This window comes from Hippocampus comes, unplaced genomic scaffold, assembly GCF_001891065.2.
Source record: "Hippocampus comes isolate QL1 unplaced genomic scaffold, H_comes_QL1_v1.1 scaffold7, whole genome shotgun sequence".
Classification (NCBI taxonomy): Eukaryota; Metazoa; Chordata; class Actinopteri; order Syngnathiformes; family Syngnathidae; genus Hippocampus; species Hippocampus comes.
In genome coordinates, this window is record NW_017842060.1 from 5,146,186 (window position 1) to 5,161,412 (window position 15,227).

At 43.7% G+C, this 15,227-nt stretch overlaps 1 protein-coding gene across 1 annotated transcript; it reads left to right on the plus strand.

Annotated features, from left to right (window-relative positions):
• Nucleotides 1–588: 588 nt before the first annotated feature.
• On the plus strand, nt 589–15,006 carry pdgfba (platelet-derived growth factor beta polypeptide a). The gene is made up of 7 exons (XM_019862587.1): nt 589–1,299; nt 7,338–7,440; nt 9,958–10,020; nt 10,115–10,311; nt 11,196–12,054; nt 14,297–14,431; nt 14,716–15,006. Exons 1-6 carry the CDS (start codon nt 1,228–1,230, stop codon nt 14,416–14,418), a joined length of 1,416 nt encoding a protein of 471 aa, XP_019718146.1. The 5' UTR covers nt 589–1,227; the 3' UTR covers nt 14,419–14,431; nt 14,716–15,006.
• The last annotated feature ends 221 nt before the right edge of the window (nt 15,007–15,227 follow it).

The window sequence follows — 15,227 nt, forward strand, 5'->3', positions numbered from 1 at the left end:
TCTCTTTTATCGTCCACATATATTTTTCTTGTAATATTATTATAATTTAATATTTCTCATAACATTGATACTTTTATCTCGTCAAGATTTCATAATAATAAAATGATGACTTTACTCCCATAATATTGCTTTCATTGCAATACTGACTCTCAAATTAGGGCTGTTTAATCATAAATCCACAATTTTATTCTTATATCCCTTTTTTCCCTTTTTTTTTCCTTTTCATTGAGGCCCTATTAACTCATTCCTTCTATTTATATTTCAACTTGCGTTGACAGTTTATTTTTGAAGGTGTGTGATTTTTATGTTAAATATAAATATGAGCACTCCTCCAAGAGGCGATTAGCCCTGCCCTTACAAAGACCCTTGAGGAAAACGTATGTGGGTGTAAAGGTAAAATGTGGGGAGAAACACTTCCGTATTGTACCCTTCAAAATAAACGCAATCGTTGAATTAATTCACGAACGCCGAATGAACCTCGGCGGTCGGGTTTAATTTTGAACAATAAATCACCACATTTCCTGCACACGTGTGCCAATTTGGACGCGGTGATCTTGAGTGTGGAAAGCAGTCGGATTCAAAAGACGCTCCGAGCTTTTTAAAAGGCAGTCAGCGAGGAGACGCGCAGGAGCGAGACGGACGTGACCGTGACGTTGACGCGGTGAAACCACGTTTGCGCGGTTATTACGCACACCCCTCACACAGAGACACGCGCTCGCGGAGGCTCGTTTGTGGATGGTCTGCTGCGAGAACGGGAGGGGGAGGCTGCGTTGCTCTTTCGAGAGATTTACGCACGACGCGCGCAACTTTGCGCACGGATATTTTAGCCACGCTGGACTTTATTCAAGAGGACGCTAGCGCCTTTTGACTGCAGCTTCAAATAGTAAGCGCTGGTTTGGGTGGCGTTTAGCGTGGAATGTGTGCGTAATTGACGCACTTGGGCCAGTTTGGATTTTGGGGGACTCGCTTCTTTTTCGCTCCCCATCATCCTCATCCGTGGAAACAGAAGCCTCCGCGCACCTGCCCCACCATGGCCGGACTCACACGTCTAGCCTGAGTGTGAGTCAGTAATATCACCGTGAGGCTCTGACAGGTGGCAACATATTCGGGATCCTTCACACCAAAGCAGAAAAGGGGGAGGGAAACGCGCGGCTCGGCGGTGAGAGTGGACGCCGAGGTGCTAAATGCCCAGCCGGTCGCTGGCGGCTCCTCTGGCTGGGCGGCAACATGAGGTCGTGGCTCCCGCTGCTGCTTCTGACCGCGCTCTCGGCGGCGCGCTTGAGGCTCGGCAGCGCTGAGGTAAGAGCTGAGAGGGCTAAAGTACTCATTATGTACTAAAGTAAAAGTACAGATACAGATAGAAAAAAAAACCTGGTAAATGTGGTCCTGATTCAACTCTATTAGTTAAGTGAAAGTAAAGTAAAAAATCCATTTTTACTGTCAGTTATACAGTTACTGTTTTGACAAGTTGGCACAACCTCTCAAAAAAAAAAAAGCATCTCTGCACTTATAATGAATAGTTTTCTGATTACGGTATTTGCAAGTTTCTTCAATGACTCTTGCCAAAAACATGACACCGATCTCTTCAATAAGGAATGGGGAATAACTTGATTCCCTAATTTTGTTGCATCAGTGCTGTTAATGCCCCGTTGTTCACTTCTGCCTAACTGAGATATTAATCAATCAAGATTTCAACCATTTCAATTCACAGATATTTTTTTTACACATTCGAGGAGGTTGAAAGAGTAGCAAGCCTACTTTGAAAAACAAAGGATAAAGTTGTCCGTGTTTGAATGTAGGAAGTAAAAGTAAAAAGAAAGGATAAAAACATGAAAAATCTCCCTAAAGGGGAACTCAAGACAAACGAGTTCTTGACAATAACATTTTCTATGCGCCTCCACAAGTCTAAACATGGCATTCTGATCAATATTGTGTCTGGGGAATATGAATTAAGCAGAAAAATCCACCCGTTTTGATCTATCTCAAGGGGCGGCCATTTTGCCACTTGCTGCTGATTTAAAATTACATCATAGTTGCTCAGGGCTCAGGTAATGTCACATGACCAAACTCTGAAAACAAGTAAACCGTGATTGGTCGTTACCATAGCCCTGAGCAACTGTGATGTCATTTTTAAATGACAGCAAGTGGCAAAAAGGCCGCCCCTGTGATGTACAAAAACAATCTATCCATCCATCAATCTATCTATCTATCCACACATGCACACACTTTTGAACAGGCTGCCCTCTGACTATTGTCCCTTGAGGTTGAGTTTGGGTGATTGGTGGCCGCTGAGCCATTTTACATAAGAACAACTAATCTGTGAGGGATTTCATCGACTGTGTGTGTGCGTGTGCGCGCGTGTCCAGCTGCGCGTGTTGCTGGACATATGTGCTCGCGAATGTGTTGCGTGTCAGTAAAAGCGCAAAGGCACATAAGAGTATTTGATTTTTAAGCCCACTTTGGTGCATGGACATTGGGGAACTAAAATGTGGGAAGTTGCAGCTGCCGATGTCATCAAATTTCAACGATAAATTTTGTATGAGATACAGACCGGAGAATCTATTTCAAAAGATGTATACATAAACAAGTTTCATAGAATTGCTCGTAGAGGGTTTTTTTTCCCCCATGGTCATTTCCATCAGTTGATCATTCAAAAAATGCAATGGACATTTGGTGCCAGATGCTAATTTTCTCATTGCACTCTGGGCCAGGTAGGATGGAAGCCCTTTGGATTCTGCCTAGCAACAAGGTGATTCTGTGTCAGCTTGATTATTTTATTTTATTTTTTTTATGATTATCATTATTTTTAAGTTGGGATGTTTCAGAATAAGGCTGCACGATAGTCGCCTGAATGGTATGTCGGCCTCGCAGTGCAGAGTTGCAGGGTTCAATCCCAGGCCATATGTGTGGAGTTTGCATCTTCTCCGGTGCCTGCGTGGGTTTTCACTCACATTCCAAAAACATGCATGGTAGGTAAAATGAACACTCTAGATCGTCCCTAGGTGTGTGTCTGTGTGTGTGTGTGTGTGTGTGTGTGTGTGTGTGTGTGTGTGTGTGTGAGCGCGCATGGTTGTTGATCTGTGAGTGCCTTGCGATTGGCTGGCAAGCAATTCGCAGTGTAACCCGCCGACTCCCTGAAGACTGCTGGGAGAGGCTAAAGCACGCCCGCGACCTTCATGAGGGTAAACGGATTAGAAAATGAATGAATGAATGTTTCAGAATAAATAAAATTATTTATGGACGCTTGAAGTCCCTGTAAAGTGAACATAAACATGTCTTCTACATAATGTAGGATGTATAATTGGCCCGCCACAGTGAAGAGTGCTTTTCACAAACCTGCCAAACAAGAATAAAAATAAGAATAAGAAAACCTTTATTCGTCTCACAAAGGAGAAATTCCCAATTTACAGCAGCAAAGTTATGAAAGGAAGAAAGTGGAAGAACAAAAAGTATAGGAGCTGCTGTAAAGGCAGCCACTGTTGCGGCGCCATCTTGAATTCATAATAACAAAATAATACAATGCAACAAATTTGAATATTCAAGCAATTTTCTGATGCCGAATATAATATGTGCGCTTACTGCCGACGGTGGCTGGAATGTAGCGCAACACGCCACAGTTTTTAGGAAGTTTATCAACTGACGGGGTTTCGGGGCTACTGTTTGCCGGTGAATGGGCGGTGGGCCATTCACCGGTGGTATCCAGGAAAGATACATTTTCAAGTTGTTGACTTAGCTAACAAAGTGCAAGTCCGGTCCAAATTATACTGTGAATGAAAAGGGACTGATGTCAGTCTTTGGGTGACGTCACCAGGCAGCTCGAGTTGTTATCGTTATAGTGGCGGAGAGTGACTCATGGCAAATGCCCAAGTGTGTTCCGGTCACCATTTTAGCCATGGCAAAAAAAAAAAAAAATTCAGGGAAACTGAAATGGTCAAAAACTATTTAATGTGCTAGCTTTTCCAATTCAATACTTTTCACATTTATATCAGCATTCAAATTCAAACATGAATCATGTATTTAGAGACCAATTTTGGAATACATGTTTCAGTGTTTTAAGATCCCCCACGACCCCGAAAAAAAAAAAAAACCTTAATGACGTCACCGTATCTCGCTAAGTGTGCGTTTAACCCATAGCAGGGATGGACGTAACTGAATAAATGCAAACCCCTCCAGGCACACTTAACTGCTCAATATGTACTGTTGTGCAAATAGAAGTTCAGCACATTTCAAGTGAGAAATTCTCCGATCCAATTAAAGCTAATACTATGCATTGATTTTGCCACACTGCTAAATCAATGATTTTCATTCATGATGTCTCCATGATGGAAATGTGTGTGCAGTGTGTGTGTGTGTGTGTGTGTGTGTGTGTGTGTGTGTGTGTGTGTGTGTGTAGAAGCACCACCAACTGGCCTCATAATTACATTCCATTACACCTCACCTTTCTCCACAAACATTCCATAAGATCCCTGTGCCCTCCGGGCTTCCTGCACAGAGTGTGTGTGTGTGTGTGTTTATGTGTCTTCGAATAGACAACACTGGAAAATGCTGAAATAGTCAAAACAACAAGGCCACCAGAAAAGATAAAGACAATATTTGAGGTGTAACGCGCAAATAAGTAACTCTGCCAAGCATCCAAACTGGCTCATTTAGCTGGGCCAGAAGTGTATTATTAGCTCCGCGTCCACTTTATTGCTGCCTCCCTTCATTCAGGAGCAACTGTTTTATTCATGTCGGGTAAAGCACGTTGTGGCTGTGCTACTGTTTGCGAGAGGATTTCTGGACGAATTGGGTGGAAAGCAAAGTGGTAGTGTGGTTGTGCGTGCGTGTGTGTGTGTGTTTGCCTAACTAGGTCAGCCAGTGGCTTGTGAAAGTCATCCAGGTGTCCTAGGCTGCTGCCTACCCTGCAGCAGACAGAGACAAGACGAGAAGGTCAAAACTAGCTGAAGCAGAAACATCAATGAGAGGAAGCAAATGAAACAGACTCGCAATCGTTTGTACCACTCCAAGAAAGCGGACTGCATAAAAAAGATGCCGTTACCGTTGGTGACATTTTTTTTTCCCGCAGATGGGATTTGAGACAGTGTTATGGATTGATATAAGTGACTTTGTAACTCTGAAGAATTGTCAACATGGCAGCACAGTTGGCAAACTAGCATAACTACGGGTGGATGATAACTGTGTTTGCTGCCATAGCTAGCATAACAACAGCCTGATGACAATTTTATTTGCTGCGAGAACGGGCACAACTGTGGGTAGATAGTAGCCGCATATGTTGAGATAGCTAGCATAACTATGGGTTGATTAAAATTGCGCATCCTGGGTTAACTAGCATAACGAAGGGTTGATGATAGCTGGGATGCCGTCATAACTAGCATAACCACAGGCTGATGACAATCTCGTATGCTGCGATAACGAGCATAGATACCGATTGACGATCGCCGCATACGTTGAGATAGCTAGTATAACTATGGGTTGATTAAAACCGCGCATGCTGTGTTAACTAGCATAACTAAGGGTTGATGTATATGTTGCGATAACTAGCATAAGTACGGGTTATCATCAATCTGTAGTTATGCTAGTTATCCCTACTTACAGAGGCAATCTGCTATACTTTCCGGGCTTGGTCATGTGACGCTCAGACTAGTTGTAATGTTAATTTCGGGTGACTCCAGAGGGTGATATTGCCCAAGATACCAACCCCATGAAATGGATGAAAATTGCTGAATTAATCTGGTCAACTCTTATTGCACGAAGGCAATAATCGTGTTCAGACTAGTCGAGGCATAACGAGTTTAGTTCCCCTGAGGGTGCAATATTTGAGGTTCCATTGATCGGTTTCACTTTTTTTTTTTTTTTGTTTGCATCATCTTGAAAATAAAAAAAGAATTGGATTGAATTGGATTGATTTTGTGTTGGCAGAGGTCTAAAACACACTATAAAGTAAGGGAAAGCATTTCAATGTAATTTTCCTGGTATGTAGCCGACGTACTGTAAGTCAGGAGGTCCAAACTCCGGCTTCCCGTCGGCCCTTAGCAGGAAGAGCCGTATAGAAAACGGATGGAAGGATGTACGGGACAGTGTCACCGTGTAACAATGGAGACTTGTGTCCGCTAATGTGAAAGCGTTGGAGACGGGGCGGACAACAACTTCCTTCCACAGTGTGAGGGTACGAAAGGGCTTTGAAAAGGCACAATGTGGACTTTTGTTTTGCGTCGTCGCATCTTAAACATGTGAAGAAGCTGCAGGATCAGACCACCGAGAATGCTTCGTTCTGATTGGATCTGATCAGATCATCAGAGAGGAAGACTCGACAATAGTTTTCATCTCATTAATTTCACCTGCGTTGCACAGGGAGTGAACATACTTTTTTGTGCCTGAGCAAAAAAATAAAAAGGGAGTCATTTTATTCATCATTCATGCTGAATGGATTCAGTGTTTTGGATGATTGAAACATTCGGCATTCAAATCATTCATGCGGCTCGTACAAACCTCATTTGCAGCTCTGATTATGCCGTAAAAATGTCACTGTAGTCCAAAGTTGAGTAAAAATACAACCAGCGCGCTCTCCACCCGCGAATGAGCTGCCTCAAACCCCGGTAAGCCGCGCTGCATACCGCTCTTTATCATGTTTCCACAAAAGTGCGACAAACAAGCGACTTATCAATTCTGAATTGAAGAATTCCTCCGGGCAGCTGTGTCAACATTTTTTTTTTTTTAACTCGGGTGTGTGTGTGTGTGTGTGTGTGTGTGTGTGTGTGTGTGTGTGCGCAGTAGGTAAGTTACGTCATGACAGGAGGCATTACATGGAATAGCGGTCGTCAATTTATTCATGAACGCAGTTTCCGAATGAGTCACAAATGAATGCCTCCGTCAAGTAAAAATCGATTTTTACCCATCAGGAATGCAAATGTGAGGTAATATATCATGTGATGTAAAAAAAGTTTCCCCATTAATTTACCGCACTACTGTTCATTAAAAAAAAAAAAAAAAAGTCGTACTAGATTCTCAGCAGGCCACGCTTTTTTTTCCAAGCTGATTATAACTTGCCGCACTCTGTCGTGAACTAAGATGCTCAAATGTGTGTGCTCGAGGGCAGCCAATTAACCCTTTGAGGGACAGCGGTAACTCCAGTGGACCGATTATCATGTTATCAAGTGACAGGGTGCATAAAAGGGTTCACCTCACTTTAACAGATTGGAAAGTTTTTCTCGAGCATCGACAACTTGTACCGGTTGTACTACCAAGTATTTTCTTTGCAAGAAAAAACCCCTGCCACTCGACATCATTGTAAAACAACCCCGATAACAATGCATACTTTTGTCTGTGTGTCTCTGCAGGGCGATCCGCTCCCTGCGTCGCTGGTCGACCTGGTGAGGAACTCACCCGTCTCCTCCGTGGACGACCTGAAGCTACTGCTGCAGCGCGAGGCGGACGCAATTGGTAATCAGGGGGGAAAAAACAAAACAAACAAAAAAAACCCCACTTATAGTTGACCAACGTGGAGGAGGCAAGTGTTCAGTTGTAACCCCGCCCCAAGCTATCCGCAGAGGCAAGAGTGCAGTCGTCACAAGAGTACCTGTGACCTTGATGAATGTTTGGCAAAAAAAAAAAAAATGTCACAGTCTAAGAAAATATGCATGCAGGCAAGATGAAAAATGCATCCATCTTATCCTCCTACAGTGAAATCAACTCTCACATGCATTTATTAAAAAGCCAATCCTTTGATCGAAGCGCGATGCATAAATAAAGCGATGACACATCAGCGAGCACGGAGACGAACGTACGCACAGAAACGGGACAAGATGAGTCACTTGTAATGCAAAGTTCCTATCTGCCGCCTAAACGAGTCTGAAATGCACCATTGAGTGCATCATTTATGATTAATTGTGGTTTGATGGAAAATAATCGATTTTCCAGTCCAAAACTTGGCTTACTCTTCTTTCAATGCTTTTCTTCCCGCAAGCCTGTTTTGGCAGCCAAAAAGGTTGGCCTAAATTATGAGCAAGTTAACTTATTTCATCCCTTTTTGTCCCCTCATTGTTCATTGTGTGTTTAGTCAAAGAACACGTTATTATCTAATCTCTTCTGGACTCCAACTAGGCAGCTGAATAATTGGTCCCTAATCACATGGGCCCTCTACCGGTTATTGCCAACTGGTAAAATGACTGACATTAAAAAAAATGTAAAAATGAGGGCAAAAAGGTTTTATGAGGCAAAATGTAATTTTTGTTGTTGTTGTTGTTGTTTTTTTTTCAATATTTAGCGTTTATAGTACTAATAACCACACACCAGTATGAAGGCGCATCATTCAACAATATGACATCACAGAGTTTGCCCATCAGCGTCAAGTCACCCCAAAAAAGTCTACGTTTCCTTATGCATCATAAAAAAAAAAATAATAATAATAATAAAAAAAAAAAAAGAAGGCAAAAGTAAGTCTGCTCACAAAAAAGCATTTTGTCATGCACTTGGTCACGTCTGGTCAGCTCCAAAGAAGTCTGACCCGTGCTGGCGTGTGAGGATGCCGATGAGCTTCGACTTTTAACGCAATTAGGCAAATGAAATGAAAAAAAGAAGAAAGGAATCAGTCATGCAAAAACTTAGATAATGGCACAGAAGAGGAAAACAACTTCTGAGAATAATTGGAGGCACATCAAGTGGTTCATTAAGAACAATCCCAAAAAAATATAAATATGCATATCCCGGGATAACCTCGCTCTAATGCACACTCAGGGTTATAATTAAAGCCGAGGGGCAAAATATGAAATGGTGGCGTGTGTGACCGTGCGTGCACGCGCGCGCACACACACACACACACACACACACACACACACACACACACACACGTGCGAGCGCTAAATTTAATGGCTCATATTTCCCCTCAACAGTTTTTTGACAGCCCTGAAACGAATTGCGGTAAAAATAGCTTAATTGTTCAAATGGGAGGAGGGGTGAAAATGGCTCCCTTTTGCAGTGAACAATGACTTCTGCTAAAAACATGCTTTTAAAAGTATTGCGTCCCACTCCTGAGCCGCTTTCACGCAGAGAACCTGCAAAAAAGCTTTGTCACAGGCCTTTTTATTTAGAACCCAGCACAAGCAGGACCGTCCAGACAGTGTCCCGTTTCCTGCCTCCATTATGTGCTGACATGACCTTGAAAGGAGGTTACCGTATTTTCCGCACTATAAGGCTCACCTAAAAGCACTCCTTAAAAGCCGACAGTGCGCCTTATAATCCGATGTGCCTTATTTATGGACCAATATACTGATTTCCTGGACGTAGTATTTGAAATGTTCTGTAAAGAGCTTTGTTACAGCTGCAGTGGTTGAGAAAGCGCAATATAAATAAAGCTGTATTGTATTCTTTTCGCGTAGCTCCATCTAGTGGGTGCATAACGCAAGCCCAACCACGATTGTAGCTTCTGTTCTTTGCGCCTTATAATGCGCTGCGCCCCCTATATGAAAACAGTTTTAAAATAGGCCATGCATTGAAGGTGCGCCTTTTACTCCGAAGCGCCTCATAGTACGGAAAATACGGTAAAACATTTCGGGTCGACTTGTGTCTTTGACACAAATTTCTGCAAAATTGCCACCACATCAGAGTCAGAAACAGAAAAGGAGCCATTTAACAGCCTTTGCCTTTTACCTGAACCTAGCCAAGCTTGCTATTTTGATGCAATCGTGTGATGCGGAATCAGATAATCAGTGTCTGGTAGATGAAACACTTTTTTTTAACATAAAACGGCAGGAAAAATCAGAGTCGGGTTTTAAATTTCACATCCTTCCCATCATGGGTGCTGACCTGCCTGTTCCATCTCTCAGACCATCTCCGAGCACCTCATTGTTCCTGTTTTTTTTTTTTTTTTTGGAGTGGTCACAGTTCTAACTTTTAGAGGCAATAAAATATGGACTATGTTTCATTTCAGAGTTGAACATATTCTTTGTTTCTCTGCCGCAGAAGACGAAGATGATGGCAGCATTCTCTCAAACCAAACACACGGCCGACACATCAGAAGCATCGGTAGGGCTTCACCTGTCGAATGCTACTTCATCGCATTCTATTTTATCATCTTGACCACACTCCATTCACTCCCTTCCCACACCAACCTCACCAGTGGAGGCTGAGGTTGCCCAGCAGGCAGTGTGCAGAGTTCGGACCGAGGTGATGGAGGTGACCAGGTCCATGTTGGACCGTCGCAACACTCACTTCATGCTGTGGCCGCCCTGTGTGGAAGTGCAGCGATGTTCGGGCTGCTGCAACACGGAGCCGATGCAGTGCGTACCGACTGTCACCTCCAGCAGATACCTGCAGGTAACCTCACCCCCCCACTCCCGCCCACCCCCGCAGCTCCTCCTCCCACAATCACCGTTGGATGAGTTTGACTAATGGTCATAAAGATTTGGATGAAAAACAAGACACTAGGTGGTTTTTGGTCTGGTTTTCAGAGTAGAGCAATTGAACTTAACCCGTACACAAGGGCGCTCTAAAGAGGATTATAAAGACCCTTGACTGGTAAGACGAAAGAAGTAGTGGGGCCCAAAATGATATTTTCTTACGGGGTCCCAAGTCCATGGTGGAGCCGGCCCCTCAAATAGATGAGATTCCCCTTTGGCATGTCAATCTGGTGCCTTTGATTTTCTTGAGCCTTCTTGTCAGTGTTGACAGACCTCAGAACAGGGAATATTTTGTTTCAAACCACTGTGGACGTTGGCTTCAGTGTGAATGCACATGTGGAATCCACTCACCAACGGGGCCCTTGACATTTTTACACTCTCATTTTTTTTTTTTTGTGTCAGATTATACAAACAAGATAGGACATGTGAACAGTTGCTGCGGGAACATTTTGTTACCGTCGAGTTGGCAGTTTTTCTGACGCTAAGCTTGGTATTAGGCACGGCCGTAGACAAGAGGGATCAAGTAGACATACGCTTGTAAAAAATTAGTCCGGTCGTGTGTGGCGCACCAATAAAGACGTCCGCATCTGCCGGCATACAAAACGTGTCCACATGCATGATGTCAATTTTAAAACATGCTGGAATATGACGCTGGAAAAAAATCAGTTCTGGCAGGAAGCCACCACATTTCCCAAGCGTTATTAGCTTGTCTGGAAATGTCTTCATGCCAATGTGACTTGCACAATACATTCTCACGAGACGTGTGTGTGTGTGTGTGTGTGTGTGCGCGCACACGCGCAGGTAATAAAGATCCAGTACATCAACAAGAAGGCCCACTATGACAAAGCCATCATCTCGGTTGAGGACCACCTGGCATGCAGATGTCAGACTTCCTCACCCAACTCGCCACCGCTTACCCTGCCGTCCCACTCTCAAGCACCCCTCCCACGGACGGCGCACCCCGCACCACCCAAGACCCAAGGCTCCAAGGCCGACCTCCACCGCAACGATGACCTGAAGCGCAACCAGCGGCTCTACAACAGCGAGGAGCAGGAGGCGAGGCAGTGGCCGCAGGGGGGATACACGCAACTGGTGCACTGGACGCAGCCCAGGGTGCCGCAGCCGGTCAACAGCTGGCCGTCGGACGCAGGGGCGGGACAGGTCAGAACGGGAAACCCACCGCAGGTTGGGCAGGGGAGCGGACACGAGGGCAGTCGCGAGGAAGGCGGCGAATTGCATCGTCAGCAGTTCCCATCCCAGAGCGACAAGCACAGAGATTCTGACGATCGGAATCTTAGGACGCAATATAGACTCAATGCCCCCCAGTCGGACGGTGTTTCCCACCCGGACCCGACTCCGTCGCCCCAATCAGAACAAAGCCCTACGACCGATTTGCGCGCTTCCAGCAACCGTAAAGACTTGGTGACGGGCCAGCCTAACATGGAGGCGACGCCGACACACCCGAGGATGCAAGCGAAAGGACCAACAGGGGGCGGGAGACGGGACAATGACTTGGCCAGTCAGGGAGAGGCTAAAGACTTGACACTGGCCAATGGTGGAGGTCAGCTCACAGATGAGGAGAGGAGGCAGAAGGTTCTGGAGGTCGTTCTGGGGGAACTAGACCAGCCCAATCTTCATCCTCAGCAAAGACCAAAACCAGGTAAAGATTATGTCAAGTTTTCTTCTCGATTCACAAGGAGCCACATAGTCAGTGGTCTTCAACAGTCTGCGGCCCAGGACCGGTTCACAGGCAATTTGGTACCGCGCCACAGAGCGAGATAAAGATATCTATATATATATATTTTTTTTTTTGTGGCAGATAATCTAGAGTATGTCTGATCAGGAACATAACGTCAGCAACCACCTCTGCACCCAGCAAAGGCGAGGTACTGATGACCGATTGTTTGGTGGTGTTTTACTCTTATGATGTCAAAATGAGAATTGCATGATGGCGAGGACTGTTTGGAGTACCAATTCTAGTTGGAGCAGGAAATATATAGGTTGAATCAGGATTTTTGCGCTTCAGTTCCTTGTTAGAAAACAGCAAATTGTGCAAGAAGTACGAAAACGTCAATCAGTTCTGCATTCAAAAGTTGTCACTTTGAAGAAGAAGGTCACATTGAAATTCAACTTGAAAGTTGCAGTGCGATACAGGTCAATCTTGAAATTTCATCCGAAAGCACAATATCACACACACTTTTTGAGAATGATTTGTATCTTCTCTGTATGATGTTTGCAAAAATTCACAGCAAAGTGTAAATTGAGTTTCTCCCTGTTCGTTTAATAAAATCGATATATCTAGCTTGCTAGCTAGCTAGCTAGCTAGCTATATATGTATGTATGTATGTATGTAAAAGTATATGTATGTGTGTGTGTGTTTTTTATGGTTCAGATTGGTATGACACAGATCCAACATCATTATTTATTAATGGAACCAATGGAAATTACAAGAGAAAAAGTGTGTACACTATCTATGCGGGTCATTATTAGCTGCTGCACAAAATGCATAATGGGTAAGAAGGAACAGGAAGGCCGTATGTGTCCTGCTATTCTACTACAGCCACAGAGAACTGAATGATGCAGGCATATACCTGTGTATATATAGAGAGATAGATAGATAGATATATAGATACACACACACACACACACACACACACACACACATTTTTTTTTTCAAATGAAAGTTCCAAGGTTATCAGGTAACCTTGGAAATAGTTAAAACCTGTGTGTAAGTTCCACAGTCACAGTGTTCGTTCTTGATGGGAGCTTGAATACAAACGGTGCGATGAAAAGGCTGATGCGACAAATGTGCCTCTGGTACTGAATTTACTGTAAGTCCTTTCAGCTCCTCACTTATCAGTACGGCAGTAATATTGTTAGTTTTTGTAGAGGATCGAGATTATACGCTTGGAAGTATTGTTATATTATCTGACTACATGTGTTTGTGTTTAAATACCCATTTCTTGAGGGCTAACAACACTGTGAAATAGATGCAAATTTTTAGGCCATCTCCCTATGGATGTTTCTGTTGTTTGTTCGCATTATGTCAGCATGTTTCAAACAACTACAAGTTCTGAAAAAATGTACCGAGTTAGAGTTCGACCTTGCATATTCATATCACACTTGCTGCCGCAGGACTATTGAAGCCATACTGGCTCATCCAAGTCAAATTTCTTTTTTCTTTTTGTTTTGCATAGCAATTTTCAAATATTTCCAAATTGCTCAGTAGTCGTTTTGTGGTTCAAATTGTGCTGCTGGTGTGAGATTAATTCTTCGATAGTGATCTGATTACAATTTCCCTGCACTTGGCAAAAAAAAAAAAAACACTCCAGGTTTATTTGATTTTCTGATTCTAGCCTTCATTAATTGTTCTGTTGAATTTTGAGTTGTAGCGATTCACTTTGCTGGCTGAAGTACATCTTAGCTTGGATGAAAACCCACTCAGTGATTAGGACTAAATTTGCACTTGTTCAACTTAAAAAGGTTATATTTTAACTGTTAGTTTGCATTGTAATTGTATGTAGTGTAGTGGTTTACATAGCTGACTTTGGTGTAGCTGGCCTGGGATGGAGTCACACACATTTTCAATCGCCTAGTGATTGACTTAAAAAAAAAAAACAGTACAGCCTTGTTCACTCCTGCTCCTTTCTTTCGGTTACATTTTGAGTGTGAGCCATTGGCAGTGTAGTGGTTGACATACAGAACATGACTTTTCTTATAGCTGACTTGGGATCCATTCCCACTCAATGGCCCCTTCACAACTGGCCTGCAACTGACTGTTGATCAGGCAAGGTCGCAATTTGCCTTCCGCCCTAAATAGAATAAGTGATGGATGAGCGGATGGATTTTCTGGCCTACGTTATTTCCGCCTGTCTAACATGTGCGGCCCTTGTCTTCCGCAGCGCTTGCTACGGCTGCCCTGCCCTCCAGCCGCCAGACACCTTTCAGGCCGGCGTCCCCCCGCCGCAGGAGGAAACGGCGCAAGCGCATCAGCAAGGCGGCCATGAGAGACATGATCATGTAGTGCCGATGTGCAGGTGAGCACAGCATGAGATACTCCGTTTCACTTTGGGAATTTTTCTTTTACTTATCTGAGCAAGATGTCCTGGAAATACTTGGACAAAAGGTGGTTCCAATTTTTGTGGTCTTGCTGGTGTCACCAACAGAAGATGTAGTTTATGTTTGTTTTAATTTTTCTAGAGCATTTTTATTTTATTTCATGAACAAAAATGATTTACCTGGTTTATGTTGTTAATTTTTGATAACTGTAATATCCTCGCCTTGGAAGAGGTAATAACAGACTCTTCTGTTTTCCTAAAAGGGATTTCTTGAAGCAAACCAGAGGCTCTGGGGACCGGAAAAAAAACAAAAAACAAAAAAAACAGCTTCAAAAGGTTGCGTGGACACACTGGACAACACATTGGACAATGAGGACAGATGCAGGTGCACATCGGTGGCCGGAAAAAAAAGAAAAATAAAAGTGCAATCTTAAGAACTCCTTGATGGCGGACAAACTGCGTCACACTAAACACTGGACGGACTCGGATGTCCTCACACCTCCCGAGTGCTTCATTGGGCAGGGAAGGCTGCTCCCTGCTTTTTTTTTTTTTTTTGGCGACGTCGAAACCCGCTCACATTGTACTACTGCCACCTAACATGGACCTCCAAAAAGCACATGGATGAACATACATGATGATAAAGGCAGTCTGAAAGACGTGGCTTTGTCGAGCGAGACGCTGTGAGACAGTTAACAGCCCAACGCCGTCTATGTATAAAACGCTTGGAGCAACTTTTTATTTCTTAACTTATTTAAAACAAAACAAAACAAAAAAG

Coding starts and splice junctions, on each gene's coding strand:
- pdgfba (XM_019862587.1), top strand. CDS start 1,228: ATGAGGTCGTGGCTCCCGCTGCTGCTTCTGACCGCGCTCTCGGCGGCG. Junction 7,441..9,957: donor GCGCGAGGCGGACGCAATTG/GTAATCAGGGGG, acceptor TCTCTGCCGCAG/AAGACGAAGATGATGGCAGC. Junction 12,055..14,296: donor TCAGCAAAGACCAAAACCAG/GTAAAGATTATG, acceptor TGTCTTCCGCAG/CGCTTGCTACGGCTGCCCTG.